Below are 21,244 nucleotides of genomic sequence, written 5' to 3'. Positions count from 1 at the left end.
ATTCCCTGAAACCTCAGGTGTGACACCTGAGATTCAGAGCACTAAAGCTAGGAAAGTCAGCAGTACCCCATACAAAAACTGTTTAAAAAGTTGAAAAAGGGATCAGACATCGACTAGAGATAAAAATGAAGCTGATCTGGATAGGATATATCAGAATACAGGGTAAAGGAAGATATTGTCCATATTTTAAAATTTCAAAGGGAGAGATGTTTAGTTGGTGCAAAATTTATATTTTGGGTACCACATTACCAAATTTAACTAGTATGGTTAGTTTAGTCAAATACCATAAGAAGATAGAATCTTGAGTAGGGTGTGAGATCCTGCTGGTTTGTACAAGTTAGTATGATGCCCCAATATATCCGGGAGTAATTTGGGCACTGAATAAAGAAGTATTTGCAAAGTCCCCTTGGGAGACTGGGGAGAATGGAAGAAATATTCAACTTCCCTACCTGGAGAATTTCTGCTATTCTCTCAAGCAGTGGGGACAACCAAATCAATAGGTTAGGCCTTGATCTTGGGGTTCACCCCTATGAAACATATATATTCCTGCAAAGGATAAACTAAACCTATTTAAAGTTAGGCTTAAGAGTCACCCCCAGAATTGCCTGAAACTGTAGAGCTGTGTTCCAGTAGCCATGTTTCTTGATGATGATTGTATAATGACATAGCTTTCACAATGTGACTGTGTGATTGTGAAAACCTTGTGTCTGATGCTCCTTTTATCTACCTTGTCAACAGATGAGTAGAATATATGGAATAAAAATAAATAATGGGGGAACAAATGTTACATTTAGTTTGGAATGCTAGTGATCAATGAAAGCGAGGGGTAAGGGGTATGGTATGTAAAAATTTTTTTTTTCTGTTTTTGTTTTATTTTTCTATTGTCTTTTTATGTCTTTTTCTGAATTGATGCAAATGTGTGGGAAATGATCATGATGATGATATGCAACTATGTGATGATATTGTGAATTGCTGAGTGTATGTGTTGGGAATATTTGTGCTTCTTGTAATTTTTTTTTTTAATTAATAAAAAACTAAAAAAAAAATCACCATGCTTTTTAGTAGCAATTGGAGCAAAGCATTAAAATTGAAGAGAGAGGTTTGAATTTTGGTATATCTTAAATTTTAAGCAATGGGTTTTTTCATCCTAAAAGCCTTCTTGCATTACTGTTGCATATTCCAGATATCTTCACCTGGATCTACAAGGCTTCTTTCTCTCTGCAATGTTAGCACATCAGCTTGAGCAAACAAAAATCACCTCGCACAATGGAAATTTTTTAAGCTATTAATCATAAATTTCACTGTTACCAACTCCTTATCTTAACAGGAAAATGGATATTTCAAATTAAATCAGTCAGTTGTATAAGTGAAAATGTAGACTAAATCATGGTTTCCTTCTGAACTGTTTTACCTAAAAAAGGTTCTGTTAAATATGTCTAAAAATTAAACTCTCAATTACAAATGTTATTATTTATTTGCTATATTTGAGTTTTACAGGTACAGTAGAAATCTCTATTTCTAGATTAATCTTGAAGACCATGCTGGAGGACTTACTGTTTCAAAAGAGCATCTTTTGAGAAAGACTCTCTTTTCAAAAATAAGTGCTAGTCAATTGCTACTGTTTATTTCTGAAAGCTGATAGGAACTAAAATGTTGGGGGGGAGGTGTATAAACCACAAGTCAAGAAACAGAAGAAGAGAAAGTCTGTGGGAGAGGTGAAGTAGAAAGATCAGGACAAACTTAGTAGAGCAAAGGTTCTAGTAAGGCAGAATATATCTGAATTTGTGAACTTCGTTTGTATATACATACATATACGTGTACAGGTATACTGAGTCACAATGTAAAATGTATCTCTCCCTGTCAAAAAAAAGTTAGATCATTGGCTTAAATTATGTACAGAAGGGAGTACAGTAGAGATGAGAGCCAGTGAGTATGGCAGAGCCTTGAAGAGGCTGATTACACAGACCACCATGGAAGGGGTGGCAGGGAAGGGGAAGGTGTTGACACTCCTTTCCCTTGAATCAGCTTAATTAAAATGAAACAGACCATAAACCACACGTCATTGACTGGTTACTTACCTGCTAAAATAAGTAAAAATAAATGATCATCAAGTGTATTTTGCTTCAAAGAGAATCACAAATCTTAAGAAATACTTTAAAATATCTAAGTTGTATTTAAATTTGCATTAAAATTTAAAGATGTATGGATAAAGATCATAACCTCTCATTACAAAGTCAGGTAAAAAATAGTTTAACATTCTGGTTAAACACATTCTACTTCTAATGATCAGCTTTCTTAAAAGAGAAAACTTAGCTTTTCAAACTATCTAATTTTGGATTCTGGAACATTGTTCTCTTCTGATTCTCTTTGTAACTCTCCAACTATAGTTTTACAAACACTTTCGGCAACTTGCTTCTCTGCTCAGACCCCATATAATCATAGCTATGATTTACTGAATAGTAACTATGTGAAATGTTTTATATGTATCATTCATCCTCATGATCATCTTATGACAGGTCCTAATACAATAAAACCCAAGATGACATGAATTCATATGTATCACAACTGTAGCCAGGCAATGAAGAGAGGGAAATGATAGTCACTGGAAGCAGTAGAGTACTTAAGAATGCCACTCTAGAACCTACTGTGAACACATCTGCGTACCATCTCTGCCACTTAGCAGAGTGGTCAAATTATTTCAAAGTGTCACTGTTTCATTATCTATAAAGTAGGGAGAATACAAGAGGTAAAAAAAAATACACCATATAAAAATTTGTACAGGAATTTTCACAGCAACTTTTATTAGCAAAGGCCCCAAACTAGAGACAACCCAATGTCTATCAACAAGTGAACAGGTTAACAAATTGTAGTATATCCTAACAATGGAATAAAACTCAGCAATAAGAAGTAACAAACTACTGACACATATAAAATCATTAATAATTTTCAAAATAATTATGCTGAGTAAAAGAAGCCAGACCAGACCCATCCACTCCCTAACCCCCACCTTCCCAACTCCCCTCCCCCCGAAAAAAGAAAAAGAAAAACTGTATGATTCCATTAACATAAAGTACTGGAAAATGGAAATTAAAGTGACAGAAAGCAGATCAGTGGTTGCCTGAGACCAAGAGTAGAGGGGAAGGGGCGATTACAAAGAGGCTCAAGGAAACTTTTAAGATGATTGATATGTTCACTACCTTGATTGTGGTGATGGTTTCAAGGATTTATACACATGCCAAAACTTACCAACCAAGTTCTACATTTTAAGTATAGCAGTTTACTACGTCAGTTATACCTTAATAAAACTGTTCAAAAAAAGGAGTAACATGTACTTCATAGGGTCATTATGAGTATTTAGTGCACATTAATACCCATAAAACACACACTATTCACTGAAAAAAACTTTAAAATTTCAATTTTTACACATTTTGCAGGAAAATCCTATACAAACTAACAAAAATAATAATACCTAGATAAAGTTATAAACATACTAAAGAAAATATACTTTTTACCATTAAGACTCTCAAAACAACAAAAGGGTTATGTTAACTTTTTACACTGGGTGTTTATGAGTAAAGCATTGTGCTAGAGGCTTTACATAAATTACTGCATATAAAACTTATAAAAATACCTTTGAGATAAGTGGTATATCTCTTTACATATGAAGATTTAAGAGGTTCATATGGAGCGCGGCATGCAACTTGTTCAAGCTCATAGAATAAGTGAAAGATATAAAACTGTCAACGCATGGCCAATAATCTTTTTTTAAAAAAAACTTCAATGAAAGGTCACCTGACTGTTAGCTTTAGGAAACCAAGTCTCAGAATCTAAATAGGTAACAAGGAAGAATTTCAATGCCAAGCCTTCAGGAACCTGACATTACATTATATAAAGTGAGTAAATTAGTATCACTTACCATATCTGTAGCTTGATCTTCTTTCCTTGTAATTCAACTGTTTTGATCTTAAAGTCTATTCCTACAACATAGAAAAAAAAGTAAACTGTAACTGTAGCTCTATGATTGTCTATATTAAAATTAACTGGAGTAAAAATGCTTACATTTTTTAAATTTGTGTTTGTCTATACATCTTCATTAAGTGTACAGTTCTGAGCAAATAGATCCAATTTTAAACCTGAATATAAGATTTAGGCTGGCATGAGGAATAGTTAGAGAAGGAGAGTTTCTATAAATCGGAACATAAAGTAAAATGTTAAATACCTAATATTTGAATGTGTAAGAATAAAAAGATATTCTTAAATATAGGCTTATACACATAAGCTTCATTAGATTGCAGATCGAAAAAATACTATCAGGGATAAAGAAGATAATTTCATAAAGGAATCACTCCATCAAGAAAGCATAAAAATACTAAAGATATTAAATTAAAAAGTACTAGTTTATGGACCTAATAACACAGAACTTCAAAATAAATGAAGAAAAAGCTAAAAGAGATCAAAGAAAAAGAGGTTTATTTTGTCCAAAACCTAAATTATCTGTAGCACAAGTCTAACTCAACCTGCCTAGATAGATCATTTAAACCCAGATACATGGAGCCCAGAATGGAAATAAGAGCTTATAATTCTGTATAGCTTAATCTAATGCCTGGATACATCCCAGAGCGTGTTAAGCAGTTAACTGAAAAGTGTTGGCAGGGACCCTCGAGGGATGGGAGAAAGAATGTGGAGCTGTTGGGGCTTTGCTGCCAGGGAGACCTGATGTTGTCTCAGGCACTGGGGACTCCCAGGTCAATGGGCCAGGCCCTTGATCTTGAGGCTTGCTCTTGTGAAGCTTATCTGTATAGTGGAGAGGCTGAGCCTACCTATGGCTGTGCCTAAGAGTTACTTACTCCCAAATGACCTCTTTTGTTGCTCATTTGGGACCTCTCCAAACTCTGCAAGTAAAATCATTACCCTCCCTGCTGCATGGGACATGACATCCAGGGAAGAAAGTTTCCCTAACAATGTGGGATGTGACTCCCAAGGATGATCCTTGACTTGGCACCGTGGGATCAACAATGTATTCCTGATCAAAAGGGGAAAAAGAACTGTAACATGGCTGAGCAAGTTTAAATAGAGTAGAAACGCTACTCTGGAGGCTGCTCTTATACAAGCATCAGCGAGATATTGCTGTTTATCATGGTGTGCCAGACCACAACCAAAACCATTCCTGCCAACCCTGAGGAATGCCTTGGGCTTTACCTGAGATTCTTCCAGGGTTCCATGTGCTGTGATGCTTTCCTGAGGCCTGCAGTCCCCAGATGGGTTCCTAGGCCAGACAAGTCCTGAAGCCCAGAGGGGCCAGCCTATACAGATCATCAATTAGTTCCATCCTCCTATTCCATGTCGTTGGCAGCCCTTTCTAAGGTAAAAATGTTAGAATGGGCATACCCCAAATACAACTGGGGATTGGGAGAGGGATCAAGGGAGAGAAGGTAGAGTTCTGACAGAGAGGATGGGATTTGACAGATAAGTATGACTGCTGAATCACTATACTGATACATTTTTTGGTCACCAGTGTCTTTGAGTGGCTATAGGGAAGGGCCTAAAGTTGTGGTACTGTAACCCATGCTAGGATCTGGAATCTGTTCTATAACTAATTGTTGCGTTCTGCTTTGAAATTTGTTGTCATTTTGTGTTTATGTTGTTTTCCACAAAGAAAAAAAAAGCTAACAGAACTGCAAGGAGAAATAGACAAATCCACAATTAATTATAGTTGGAGATTTCAACACACCTTTATCAGTAATTGAAAAAAAAAAGACAAGTAGACAGAAAATTTTTTAAATGATATGACTTGAATATTACCAATAATTTGATTTAATTGGCATTATTATGAATCTCTATTCAGCAACAGAATACACATTCTTTTCAGGTACAGACTGAACATTTATTGAGAAAAGAAGTTTCAATACATTTAAGAGTACTGAAACCATATAAAGCATATTCTCTGACCAGGACAAAAATCGGAAGTTAATAACAGAAAGACATCTGGAAAAACCCCTTAAATATTTGGAAATTCATGAGTCAAAGAAGAAATTGCAATAAAAAGTAGAAATTGAAGGAAAACAAAAACATCAAAATTTATGGGATGCAACTAAAGAAGGGTTCAGAGGGAAGTTTATAATATTAACGTTTCCATTAGGAAATAAAACTATAATAAAATCCAAGCAATTGTTTTAGAAAGGAAAAAAACAGCAAAAGAATAGAATGTATAATGTCTGTAATTGCTAAAGTATATGCCAAAAACCGGAAGTGTCAGGTCTTTGAAAATATCCCCCTTATGGCTTATTTGGCAAAGCGGAAAGGAAAAGGAACTGTGTTGGTTTGAAATGATGTATGCCCCCTAGAAAAGCCATGTTTTAATCAAAATCCTATTTCATAAAGGTAGAATAATCCCTATTCAATACTGTATGTTTGAAACAGTAATCAGATTATCTCCTGATTTAATCAAGAGTGGTTGTTAAACTGGATTAGTGAAGACATGTCTCCACCCATTTGGGTGGGTCTTGATAAGTTTCTGGAGTCCTTTAAAAGAGGAAACATTTTGAAGAAAGAGATTCAGAGAGAGCAAAGAATGCTGCAGCACCACGAAGCAGAGTCCACAAGCCAGTGAACTTTGGAGATGAAGAAGGAAAACGCCTCCCAGGGAGCTTCATAAAACCAGAAGCCAGGAGAGAAAGCTAGCAGATGATGCCTTGCTTGCCATGTGCCCTTCCAGATGAGAGAGAAGCCCTGACTGTGTTCACCATGTGCCTTCTCACTTGAGAGAAAAACCCTGAACTTCATCCGCCTTCTTGAACCAAGGTATCTTTCCCTGGATACTTCTGATTGGGCATTTCTATAGACTTGTTTTAATTGGGACATTTTCTTGGCCTTAAAACTGTAAACTAGCAATTCATTAAATTCCTCTTTTAAAAAGCCATTCCATTTCTGGTATATTGCATTCCAGCAGCTAGCAAACTAGAAGAGGAACCTTCAAAACAAATAGTCAACCCAGATAAAGGCATGAGATAACAAATTAAACTTTGCTAGAAGATTCACGATATTATGACAGGGACTCCAAACTCCGTAAGTATACTCTAAATTCTGATAAGCATCCTTACCTTAATATAGAAAGCTACTGTGTGATTGCATCATCTTATAATGGATGATACAAATAGCCCATTTGCCTAGAGGGCAATAAATTAAATAAGCAAAGAGTAAAACGCAAAGGGGAAGAGGATAATAATTTAGGAAAAAAATATTAATAAATCAGAGACATTTAGCTGTCCAATCCTGACAACAGAGCTGATTCAAACTGAAATTTATTCCACTACAAAGCACCAGAAATGTTAATTAAATATAACATATCAGATACATTTTCAAGAAACTAAGAGAAATGCTTATGGGCCAAAACCAAAGAGGAAATTGAAAACCAGATCAGATACACAGGTTCTAGTTACACCTGAGGAACAGGGACAGAGGAGATGAATCTTGGTAACCAAAGAACTTGAGTTGTAACAGTTAATGGGAAACAAACGGAAACTTTACAAGGCAAATAACAGAACTAAGTACTCTGCCTAAAATCTATGAAGTACTATAGCCTTAATGAAAGAATAACCTAGAAACAAACAAACAAAAATCTACTCACTGGTAAAAGGAGACAACACAGAAGCTTCAGGTTTGAGGATTCAGACTTACATAAAAGTGGTTCTTGTATATTAACAGCAAATTAATAATCATCCGTAGGTATAAATGCTTTTTTGCCAGCATTCTCACACAGAAAACCCTACTGAATATTAGTCCACAATCCAGATTTTAATTAAGTAAAGAGGCTACTCTGGATGTTGCTCTTATGTAAGCTTTTAGACCTTGCTACCTATCATAACCTGACAAACCCGAACCAGGACCATTTCAGGCAGTCCTAAAGAACACCTAGGGCAACATATAAGATTCCACAAGGGTTTCATGCCCTAGAGTAACTTTCCAAATACCTAAAACCTCCAGATGGGTCCCTGGTCCAGATAAGTCCTGAAACCCAGAGGGCCCAGCCTCTCCAGAGCATCAGTTAGTTCCATCTTCCTACCTCATATTAGTGACAGACCCTTTCAATATGAAAAATTTAGAATGGCCATAGCTCAAACACCCCTAAAGAAAGGGATGGGAAGATCAAAGGTGATGGTGGAGATATACAGTGAAGATAGGATTTAACAAATGAACATGACTGCTGAATCATTACATTGGTATCTCTTTTAGTCTCTAGTATCTTAGAACAGCTAGAAATAAAAATCTAAAATAGTGGAATTACAACCCATGTCAAACTCTGAAATATGTTCTACAACTAATTGTGGGGCTGTGTTTTAAAATTTATTACTTTTTTGTATATACTCTATTTTTCACATACACACAAAAAAGTTGATTGTGGTGATAAAAAAAGTATTTAGGCTTTCTAGCTCCCTATATTCTGGAGCAGCTAGAAGGAAAAATGTGAGAGGATGGTATGATAGCCCATGACAAACTCTGGGATCTGCCCAGTAACTACTTGTTAAAGAGTGCTCCAAAAACTGTTGCTTTTTTCTTTCTTTGCTTTGTATACATGTTATACATGTTACATGTATACAATGTTACATGTATAACATATATAAGATAATACAAATACAAATAATATAATGTAATATAATATAAATGCTATACATTTTAAAAAGGTAAAAAAAAGAAGAACAGAAGGATACAAGTGCTGCAGAAAATATGAGAGAGAAATATACCTATTCACTGCTGGTAGGGAAACTGACAAATAGAGCCCCCTGGGAGGGCAAAGAAAGAAAAAAGCAACTGTTTTGGAGCACTTTTCAACAAGTAGTTACTGGGCAGATCCCAGAGTTTGTCGTGGGCTATCATGGTGTGATAGTTTGTCGTGGGCTAGCGTGGTGGTTCCACAGGAGGCTAGGGGTGGGGATCCCAAATGATCCTGCAACCCCACTGCTAGGAATATACCTGGACGAACTGAGAGTGAGGACACAAATGTACATTTGCACACTGGTGTTTATGGAGACAGTGTTCACAATTTCACAATAGATGGAGGTGGCCTAGGGAAGGGAGAACTGTGGTGTATACACACAACAGACTACTAAGCAGCTACAAGAAGGACTGAAGTTGTGAGGCATGCAATTACGTAAATGAACCTGGAGGACAGTATGTTGAATGAAATGGCAGAAACAAAAAGCCAAATATTATCATGCCTCGCTCATACAGACTAACATATAATGTACAAACTCGGAGTACTGAAGTTGAGAGCAGAGGTTATCAGGTCGGGGCCTACTGTAAAGGGTCCTAGAGTATAAGCTCTTCCAGCAGTCGCTTCTATTCTGAAGTTGTAACTGATATTTCTAAATTCTGAGATACTAAGCTGTTTGTATACAACCTGGTCGTTCCCTGAAACTTTGGGTATTTTAGTAAAGCTATGAAAGTCAGCATTACCCCATTCAACAACTGTTTAAAAAGTTAAAAAGTTGATCAGACTTCATCTAGTGATATGAATGAAACTGATTTGGACAGACTAAGGTAAATCAGAATACCAGGTAAAGGATGATATACCCCATATTTTGAAAATGCAAACTCGATGCGAGACTAAAGAGAGAGACGTTTATTTGGTGCGAAATTTATATTTTGGGTAGCACCTTATTGAACTTGTATGGTCAGTTTACTTGAAAATCCTAATTGCATGGATTCTTGAATAGGGCATGAGATCTTGTTGGTTTGTATAAGTTTGTACAATATAGCCCAGAGTAGTTTGGACAGAGAATAAAAAAGTATTTGCAAAGTCCCCTTGGGGGACTGAGGAGAAAGGAGTAAATATTCAACTTCCCCATCTGGGGAATTCCTCATATTCTCACAACCAATTCAAATAAGCTGAGCCCTCAATCTTGGAACTCACCCCTATGAGGCTTATTACTCAAAGGAGAAGTTAAGCTGACTGATAATTACGGCTGAGAGTCACCCCCCAGAGAACCTCTTTTGTTGCTCAGATGTGGCCTCTCTAAGCCAATTCAGCGGGTGTACTCAGTGCGCGCCACCACTCCCCCACCCCCCACGTGGGACATGTCTCCCAGGGGAGTGAGCAAACCTCCCTGGCAAAGTGGGACAGGACTCCCAGGAATAAGCCGGGACCCAGCATTATGGGAAAGAGAAAGTTTTTCCACCAAAAGGGGGAAGAGAGAAATGAGACGAAATAAAGTTTCAGTGGCTAAAAGATTTCAGACAGAGTAGGGAGATTATCTTGGAGGTTAATCTTACACATTCTATAGAGATCCCTTTCTAGTTTATATTGTATAGGAGTGGCTAGAGGAGTACCTGAAACTGATGCACTGTATTCTAGTAGTCTTGATTCTTGAAGACAACTGTAATAACTATATAGCTTTTACAATGTGACTGGATGATTGTGAAAACCTTATGCCTGATGCTCCATTTATCCAAAGTAAAAAAATATGGATAAAAAAGAAATAAAGAATAGCGCGGCATAAAAGGTAAAAGAAAAAAATGGGTAGACTGAAATTACAAGTGGTCAATGAGAGGGAGGGGTAAGCAGTATATGATGTATCAGTTTTTCTTTTTTTATTTTTTTCTGGAGTGATGCAAGCACTCAAAATTATTGTGGTGATGAATATACAACTATGTGATAATATTGTGAGTCATTGATTGTATAATATAGTTAGACTGTCCGTGTGTGGATACTTCTCCATAAAAATATTTTTTTAAAAAATGAATCTGCCAGGAGAATATACAGATTTTCCTCCAACCCTATCAATTTGCTTAATAACTACAGACTAAAGAAAGCAATCATAGGGTTTGATCCAACCAGTGATCTTCTTTAGGTTTTGCTTATAAAAAGACACATTAGAGTAAATTCCCACTTTTTACAGATTCCTGGGATCTCAGCCCAAAAGAGTATTTCAATTTTCCACAGTCTAAGTCATTCACCAATTTTTCACCTGCTCAGGAAGAAGAGAAACAGTATAAGGCAGCATATTTGTTTTAATGACATCGCAGAAGCACCATCAAGTGGCAACAGGAATAACTACAACTTCTAGCCATCATGAGAATCAGTTTCCAAATACGGATTATTAGTTCCTTCAGGTATATGCAGAATGTGAAAAATGTTTCCTCTAAACATTCCTTCATATAATATTAACAACAGCTTAGTTAACACTTTGAGAAGTTACAACATGCCTGGCACTGACCCAAGCCTTTGCATGAACTAATTCATTAAATTCTCAAAATAATTCCAGTTCATACTATTATTTCCATTCCATAACTGAGGAATAAAATAAAAATCACCACGTGGGAGACCCAGGTTCAATTCCCGATCAATGTTCTTCCCAAAAAATAAACAAACAAACAAAAAATTCAACAACAATAGTGCTGCAGGTCGTGGCTTGGTGGGCGTTGGCGCAGGTAGCTGACCCTCACGGAGCCGCGGCAGTCCAGTCAGGGGCGGGGCGGCTTGCATGGGGCCGGGCCGCCACAACCGAAGCTGAGGCGGGACAGGGAGCCAGAGTGGGAGCTGTGAGGGCTGCACGGGGCCCAGTCACGACCAAGTGAGCGGGCAGCCGGTCACGGGGCCAACGTCGCTGCATTTCCCGTGCGCGCCCTGGGGCCACTGGAACCCTCGGGAGGGGGCCTAGCCAAGACCATGAGGAAATTCAACACCAGGAAAGGGCTGGACAGTCTGACCGCCGGATTGTCCACGGCCACGCAGCCGCCGCCGCCCACGCCACCCGGCGGTCGCGAGCAGGAGATCGCCTAGACGCTGCAGGCCGAGCACTTCCAGCTTTGCAAGAGAGCTCCTGTCCAGTGACCTGATGACGGCGTTCAGCACGGCTTGCGTCTACCTGCATGAGACTACAAGTCCCAGGAGCAGTTCACGGCGCTGGGACTCCAACCCGGGTCTCGGGCATGGCTGGTGAGGATTCCACACTAAGACACCGTGGCCCACCCTGTGATATGTCTTGGGACATCATTTTAGCTAACTGCTTCATAATATTCCATCAAATGAAAACTTGAGAAGCATGAGGACCTCACAGAGGAAGAGGGTTATTTCTTGAGACACAGAAAAGGAACTTCATGGTGATGGTGGTGAGAAAGAACTCATTTATAGAGTCTTACAATGAAGATGCCACCACACTTAACAAGAAGACCTGCATCCCATGATGCCAGTGCAGAGGAATGCAGATAGTCACAGTAGTCATAGAATATGAGTCCTAGGAAGAAAAACTCAGCCCCCACCTAAGTCAAGTAAAGGAAATGCTGGGCAGTACAACTTCCAAAGGAAATGAATTCCTGGCACACTAACTGGTCAACCAGCACCATGGGCATAAGGGTGGAAATATACAAGATGTCCACTAGAAAAAGTGTTGGCTTTGTAGGAAATATCCTCAAAATGTGCATACGCTGGAGTCCACTTGGATGAGAATGATCATGATGGTGTTTCTGTTATGAAAATTAGAATGATGAGAAAGATGAAGGCAGAAAGGATCCTAGAGAATCAGGTGTTGTTGAATAAACTGAGGAAGACAATTAATTAACGCACTCCCTAGCTCTACATAAAATAGAGATGGTATTGTGGTGGTTTGAAATTGTATGTACCTCAGAAAAACATTTTCTTAAATTTAATTCATTCCTGTGTTTATAAAAACATTGTAAGAAGAATCTTGTGATGAGGCAACTTCAATTAAGATGTGACATACCTCATTTAGGATGGTCCTTTGTCCTTTTACAGAAGGAATGTATAAACAGAATGAATGCACAGAGAGACAACAAAGGTACTAAGAAAGCAAAAACTGAAATCCGCAAAATCTGGAAGGGAAGGAGGAGACCAAAAGATGCTGCCTGTACCTTGTCATGTGAGTGAGAAGCTAAGAATTGCTGAGAGCTGTTCTTGATGAAGATAGCACCACCTTGATGATGCCTTGATTTGAACATTTTTCTCAACCTCAAAACTGTAAGCTAATAAATGTCCATTATTAAGCCAAAAAAAAAATAGTGCTGCAATAACGGGATACTCATATGGAAAAATAATGAAATGTAACCCCGCCAAACAGCATACCAAAAAAAAAAAATCTACAGCAACAATAATAGCAGTAACACTAATAACATTCACTGGATCATTACTAATTGTGCTAAGCTCTTCACATGTACTTTTTCTCTTTAATACTCCCCCACATCCTCTGAGATAATGATGCCTATTTGATAAAAGAGAAAATCTGATGCAATTTACTTAAGATCACAGGATAACAGGTAGCAAACCCAGGACTCAATTCCATGTCAGTCTGATTTCAGGTTGCGTGCACTTAGCCTACGTTAAAACTTCATCAGGCAGTATGACGGTGACTTAGCAGGCAGAATTCTCACCTGCCATGCTGGAGACCTGGGTTCGATTCCCGGTGCCTACCCATGCCAAAAAACAAACAAACAGAAAAAAAAACTTTATACTTCCACTGATTTTTAATTTTTGAAATACATAAAAGGGGAGAATGTTTGGGAAATTTAAAAAATTCCTGATAGCAGAACTAAAGCTAAATTCAATTTTTGGCAACCTCATATTAAGTTACAGTTAAGGGATAAAACAAGAATTTCTATTACAATGTAATATATATGTTCCTGAGAAAACCTCATGTTCTGCAAAATCACACAATAAAAATAAGCAGGGTTAAAGAAAATTATATGAAACTTTGTTCAGGGCACTAAAAATACTACTATTATTTTTAAAAGGCATGTTAAATTCTTAAAAACAACTATAGTAAATATTGACTTTTGTCCTTAAAATAGATCAAAGTAGCTTGATGAAATGTGGTATATGGATGGGCTGAAATGCAGAATTGTGAAGAAGGGACAAAATATACAAAGACAGCATACAGCCTCAAAAATTTCCCTTGGCCAAACTCTGCCAAGAGCAAGAATGAGAAATGAATTGGTATGTGCACATTTCTGCATTCATCTGAGGCATATTCTGATCAAATGTATTACACTTGACAGCAAAAACAATGCACTATTCCATGCGCATGGATAGGAAGGCTGGATGTTGTTAATATGTCAATTCTAACCAAATTGATCTACAGATTCCATGCAATAGCAATCAAAATTCAAACAACCTACTTTGAAGATTTGGAAAAGTTAATTATCATATTTGGAAAAGAAAGAGACCTTGAACAGCTAAAGATATCCTAAAAAGTAAGTGAAGTAGGAGGACTATCACTTTAAAGCCACAGTGGTCATAACAGCATAGTTCCATCACAAAGACAAAAGTATCAACCAATGGAACTGAATCAAGAGTGGGGAGATACACCACCAAATTTATGGACACTGATCTTCCATAAGGCCCCCAAATCCACTAAACTGGGACAGAATAGCCTTTTCAAGAAACAAGCATGGGAGAACTGGATATCAGTAGCCAAAAGAATGAAAGAGGACCCCTACCTTATACCCTGTATAAAAATTAATTCAAAATGGATTAAAGGCCTAAATGTAAGAGCCAGTTCCATAAAACTTCTAGAAGAAAATACAGGGAAACATCTTCAAGATGTTGCAATAGGAGGTACCTTCTTAAATTTTACACCTAAACCATAAGTAGCCAAAGAAAAAATAGATACACGGGAACTCCTTAAGATCAAGAGCTTCTGTGCCTCAAAGAACTTTGTCAAAAAGGTAAAGATGCAGCCAACACAATAGAAAAAATACTTGTAAACCACCTATCAAATAAAGGCTTGATATCCTGTGTATATAAAGAAATCATAATGCTCAACAACAAAAGGACTGGCCAAATAATAAAATGGGCAGAGGATATGAACAGACACTTTTCTGAAGAGCAAATACAGATGGCTAAAAAAAAAAACACTTAAGAGATGCTTATTTTCATTAGCTAAGGGGACTGTAAATCAAGAATGACAATGAGATATTACCTCATACCTATAATGGCTGCTATTAAACAAACAAAACTACAAATGTTGGAGAAGATGTGGAGAAACTAGACTTATTCACTGTTGGTGGGAATGTATAATGGTACACCTGCTGTGGGAAACACTTCAGCGATTCCTCAGAAAACTAAATAATGAGTTGCCCTATGACCTGGCAATACCAATACTTGGTATATATCCAGAAGAGCTGAAAACAGTGACACAAATATTTGCACACTGATGTTCATAGCGGCCCTATTTTCAACTGCAAAAAGATACAAACAATCCCATCAACAGACAGTGGATAAAGAAAATGGGGTATATACATACAATGGAGTATTATTCAACAGTAAGATGAAATGAGGTCCGGAAGCACAAGACAATGTGGATGAATCTTGAGGTCATAGTGCTGAGTGAAGTAAGTCTGACACAAAAGGACAAATACTGTATAAATTCGCTATTATGAGTCTGGTAAAGGTAACCTCAGAGACTACACTGTAGAATACAGCAGACCTACGGGTACACAAAAGCTAGAGATGGGGGAACGGCTACCCAATGAAGCTGAGCCTAAATGCAAAGGAACAGATAGAAGTGATGGTAACTAATTAGCAGGTTATAAGTGACATTACCATACTGAAGATAAATACAATTGAAAGGGGATGTACAGTGCCATGTATCCCACTGATTAAATCTATAATTATAAACACGAACTATTTCATTGGTTCAACAGTGGACAAAAAGTCGACAGCAGAAGGGTATGGGGGGAGACTAAAAATGCATGCTATGTATAATAGTTAACAGGAAAGGAAGACATCAACAGTACCACAGCACTACCAGGGACAACTAATTGGCGGGGACACACAGTGATAAGAGGTAGTTTTGACTTGATAGTTGGTGATAATTGTGCTTGAAATTTCTGTCACTATGGGCCAATGAAAACCGTCTAAAATTGAGAGTGTTGCTGATTATACAATCAAGTGAGGATACTGTAAGACATGGTCTGTTTACTGTGAACATTATCTATGATGCCCAATAGATGGAGGGAGCTGAAGGGTACAATGACTGAGAAGCTGGGCCACAGTGGCTCAGCAGGCAGAGCTCTCGTCTGCCATGGGGGAGACCCGGGTTCGATTCCTGGTGCCTGTACATGCAAAACAAACAAGCAACACACACAAAAAAACAATGACTGAGAAGTAGAATGGTGGACTGTGATATATTTATATGATAGAATATGGTGCAGCTACAAAAAGGAAGAACGTCACATGAAACTTAACCCCACAAAGGATAGGTCAAACCTACTTAAAATTAGGCCTAAGAGTCATCCCCAAGAGAACCTCTTTTGTTACTCAGATGTGGCCTCTCTCTCCAGTCAACACAACAAGCAAACTCACCACCCTCCCCCTTTCTACGTGGGACATGATTCTCAGGGGTGTGAACCTTCCTGGCAATGTGGGACAGAAACCCTGGAATAAGCTAAGACTCAGCATCAAGGGATTAAGAAAACCTTCTCAACCAAAAGGGGGAAGAGTGAAATGAGACAAAGTGTCAATGGCTGAGAGATTCCAAACAGAGTCGAGAGGTTATCCTGGAGGTTATTCTTATGCGTTAAGTAGATATCACCCCGTTTTTCAAGATGCAATGGAGAGGCTGGAGGGAACTGCCTGAAAATGTAGAGCTGTGTTCCAGTAGCCACGTTTCTTGAGGATGATTGTATGATGTTACAGCTTTCACAATATGACTGTGTGATTGTGAAAACCTTGTGTCTGATGCTCCTTTTATCTACTTTGTCAACAGATGAGTAGAACACATAGAATAAAAATAAATAATAGGGGGAACAAATGTTAAAATAAATTTAGTTTGAAATGCCAGTGATCAGTGAAAGGGAGCGGTAAGGGGTATGGTATGTAAAAATTTTTTTTTCTGTTTTTGTTTTCTTTTTCTGTGGTCTTTTTATTTCTTTTTCTGAATTGATGCAAATGTTCTAAGAAATGATCATGATGATGAAAATGCAACTATGTAATGATATTGTGAATTACTGATTATATACATAGAATGGAATGATCACATGTTAAGAATGTGTTTCTTTCTTGTCATATTTTTTTATTTAAAAATTAATTTAAAAAATTAAAAAAAAAAAGGAAGAACATCAAGAGGCACGCAACGAACCCAATAAACCTTGGGGACAACGTACGGTGCAAAATAAGCCAGAAGCAAAAGAACAAATATGCTAAGGTTTCTTTCAGAAAATACAATAAAATTGTGGCTTAGCCTGAAGTTGTAAATGTATTTCTAGACTGTAAGACACTGAATCATATGTGTATCAACTGGTATTTCCCTGAAACTTCAAGTAACTCTGTGACACCTAAGATCTAGGAATGGAGTGCCGCAGCCCTGGAAGTTAGCAGAGCCGTATATAATAACAGTTTAAGTAACTGAAAAAAAATATCAGGCCTCAATTAGAGTTAAAAACGAAACAGGGGGGTACAAGGGTAATTCAGTGGTAGAATTCTTACCTGCCATGTGGGAGACCCAGGTTCAATACTCGGCCCATGCACTTCCCCAAGACAAACAAATGAACAAATGGTGTTGTAATAACGGGATACTGACAGGGTAAAAGAATGAAATGTGACCCCTGCTATACAACATACAGAAAAAAACAAACAAAAAAACAAAGCCAATCTGGCTGGGTCTAAACTAAATCAGAACACAGAGTAAAAGATGATAGTGTATGTACTCTAGAACTATAAAACTAAAGACAGAGAGGTTTATTATGTCTAGAATCTAAATTTTCTGTTACACACAATCTTAAATCAACCTGTCTGAATAGCTCATTTAAACAACCCAAATTCCTGGAGCCCAGCATGGGAACAAGGTCTTGTAATTCTGTACAGCTTAATTTTGTAATACCAGGATACATCTCACACTATGTGCCCTGATAATTAAATAGTACTGGTAGAGTATCTTGAGGGTCTGAAAGACAAAAAAAAAATAAATATATATATATATATATATTATATATATAGCTATAACAAGGCCTAAGAGTTGCTTCCAAGGAACCTCTTTTGTTGCTCAGATGTGGCCTTCCTCTCTCTAAGCCTAACTCTGTAAGGAAAAGCATCACCCTCTCCTCTATGTGGGACATGACATGCAGGGGTAAAATTCTCCCCAACAACATGAGGGGTGACTCTGGAGTGTGACTCCAGGGATGAGTCTGGTCTGGGAACATTGGATTGGCAATGCCTTCCTGACCAAAAGGGTGAAAAGAAGTTTAATACAATAAGGCATTAGTGGTTAACAGAGGTCAAATAGAGGCTATCCTGGAGCCTATCTTAATGCAAACTTCAGTTAGATAGTGCTTATTGCCATGGTTTGCTAAACCCTCACCAACAACATCTTGTTAACTCTTAAGAAAGCCTAGGTATGAATCTTGCACAAAGAGTGTAGGGATATAGGAGGAAAACTGTTATTGCATACTATAGGCTATGTTTAATAGGAAAACAACAGTGCTACAGCAATACCAGAGGTACATAACAGGAGGAGAGATAAGAGTCAGGGAGAGGTTTGGATTTTCTATTTGGAGAGGGTGTCTCTATTGGTTATCTTTCTCTTGGGAACAAAGAAATTATCTAAAATTGAGAGTGTTGATGGACTGCTGACTTTGGATATTATGCAGCAGGCTCAGTAGAAGGAGAGAGTTGAAAGACGTACTGACTGAGAAGTAGACTGGTGAACGATGGTGTATACATATGATTGAACATTGTGCTGCTACAAAAAGGAACAAAGTTATGTGCATGCAATGATGTGAATGAACCTGTAAGACACTGGTTCTTATAGAAACAAAGGAGCAAATATATTCTATGATCTCATTTAGAAATACTTATAAGAAAACTGCTTTTGAAAACCTTGCGTCTCTTACTCCTTTTATCTACAGTATGGACATATGAGTAAAAAATATGGATAAGAATAAACAAATACTGGGGGAACAAAGGTTAAAATAAATTGAGTAGACTGAAATACTAATGTTTAGTGAGAAGGTGGAGTAAAGGGTATGGTATGTATGAGTTTTCTCTTTTTTATTTCTTTTGCTGGAGAGATGCAAACGTTCAAAAAACTGATCATGGTGATGAATACACAACTATGTGATGATATTGTGAGCCACTAATTGTAACGATGTCAAGAATGTTTGTATGTCAAAAATGTTGGCATGTTTGCTGTTTACAATAAAAAAAAATACTTAGAAGAAAACTAAGGCCTAGACTGCAACCTCTTATAGCAGTCACATGAATAACATTACCACTATAATGTTATTCATGGATTTTGAGGGGCTGTTTCATATATATATAACCCGGTATTTAGAGATAAGAATGAAGCAACCAGGTCAGGAGTAAGATAATTCAGAATACAAGGGAAGGAAGATAGTGTCTGTATTTTAGAACTTCATCTATTCTTTGAGACCAAAGGAAGAAAGGTCTAGAACCTAAATTTTCTGCAGCACATCAACTCAACCTGTCTGCAAAGATCAATTAAACAATCCAAACACAGGTAGCCCAGAATAAGAATGAGAGCCTTTAGTCCTGTATAGTTTTTATGTAATGCCTGGATATATCCCAGAATATAAAGCAGACAATCAAAAAGTATTGGCAAAGTCCCTTAAGGGATGGGAGAAAAAATATGGAACTATTAAACTTTACCACTGGGAAACTCCTGGGTGCTGTGTCACACATTAGGGACATCCAAATCAACAGGTCAAGCCCTTGATCTTCAGACTTGCTCTTGTGAAGTTTATGTATGTAGAAGAGAAACTTAGCCTATCCATACGTATGCCTAAGAGTCACCTCTGGAGGACCTCTTCTGTTGTTCAGATGTGGCCCCTCTCTAAGCCTAATTCTGCAAGTGAAATCATTGCCTTCCCTCTAAAAGTGTTTTAGAGGGAAGGCATCCAAGGGTGAAAAGTCTCCGTGGCAGCATGGAAGATGAATCCTAGGGATGAGCTTGGCTCTGGCGTAGTGGAATCAACAATGCCACCCTGACCAAAAGGGGGAAAAGAAGTTTAACAAATAAGGTATCAGCAGCTGAGAGAGTTCAAATAGAGTCAAGAGGCTATTCTGGAGGTCATTTTTATGCAAGCTTCAATTAGACGTTGCTACCTGTATTAACTTGCCAAACACCAACCAAAACCATTCCCCTCAATCCTAAAGAACACTTATGTCATTTTATAAGATTCTTCAGTATAGGGTAACTTTCCAGAAACCTACAACCTCCAGGAGGGTCCCTGGACTGGATAAAGCCCTGAAATGCAGAGGGGCCAGCCTCTGCAGAATATCAGCTAGTTCCATCCCACTATTCCATATTATCAACAGCCCCTTCCAACATGAAAAAGTTAGAATGGGCGTAGCCCAAATACCCCTAAAGAGTATGAGAAAGATCAAAGGTAATGGTGGAATTATACAGAGAAGGTAGGTGTTCTAGTTTGCTAGCTGCCAGAATGCAATATACCAGAAACGGAATGGCTTTTAACAAGGGGAATTTAATGAGTTGCTAGTTTACAGTTCTAAGGCCGAGAAAATGCCACAATTAAAACAAGTCTATAGAAATGTCCAATCAAACGCATCCAGGGAAAGAAACCTTGGTTCAAGAAGGCCGCTGAAGTTCAGGGTTTCTCTCTCAAGTGAAAACGCACATGGCAAACACAGTCAGGGCTGCTCTCTTGGCTGGAAGGGCACATGGTGAGTACGGCGTCATCTGTTAGCTTTGTCTTCTGGCTTCCGGTTTCATGAAGCTCCCTGGGAGGCGTCTTCCTTCTTCATCTCCAAAGGTCACTGGCTAGTGGACTCTCTGCTTCGTGGTGCTGCAGCATTCTCTGCTCTCTCTGAGTCTCTCATTCTCCAAAATATTTCTTCTTTTATAGGACTCCAATAAACCAATCAAGACCCACCCAAATGGGTGGAGACATGTCATCCCTTAATCCAGTTTAACAACCACTGTTGACTAAATCACATCAACCAGGGAGATGATCTCATTACAGTTTCAAACATACAGTACTGAATAGAGATTATTCTGTCTTTATGAAATGGGATTTATATTAAAACATGACTTTTTTTAGGGGGCACACTTCCTTTCAAACCAGCACAGTAGGGTTTAACAAATGAGTATGACTGATGAATCATTATCTTGACATTTCCTTTAGTCTCCACTATCTTAGAGTAGCTAGAAGTAAAAACCTAAAATCGTGGAATTGCAACCCATACCAAACTCTGAAATCTGTTCTACAACTAACTGTTGCGATGTTCTTTAAAATTTATTGTTTTTGTATATATGCT

At 37.9% G+C, this 21,244-nt stretch overlaps 1 protein-coding gene across 1 annotated transcript in view; it reads right to left on the bottom strand.

The window, feature by feature from the left end:
* The window catches only part of RAB10 (RAB10, member RAS oncogene family), a 114,298-nt gene that overhangs the window by 50,774 nt on the left and 42,280 nt on the right, over nucleotides 1-21,244 (bottom strand). The window contains exon 2 of the mRNA XM_077152313.1: nucleotides 3,917-3,977. Coding sequence (XP_077008428.1) covers nucleotides 3,917-3,977 — 61 coding nt within the window. The remainder of the gene's footprint in view (nucleotides 1-3,916; nucleotides 3,978-21,244) is intronic.

This window comes from Tamandua tetradactyla, chromosome 3 (genome assembly GCF_023851605.1).
Source record: "Tamandua tetradactyla isolate mTamTet1 chromosome 3, mTamTet1.pri, whole genome shotgun sequence".
Lineage (NCBI taxonomy): Eukaryota > Metazoa > Chordata > Mammalia > Pilosa > Myrmecophagidae > Tamandua > Tamandua tetradactyla.
The sequence above is the reverse complement of the archived record's forward strand: the minus strand, read 5'-3'. Positions and strand labels throughout refer to the sequence as shown.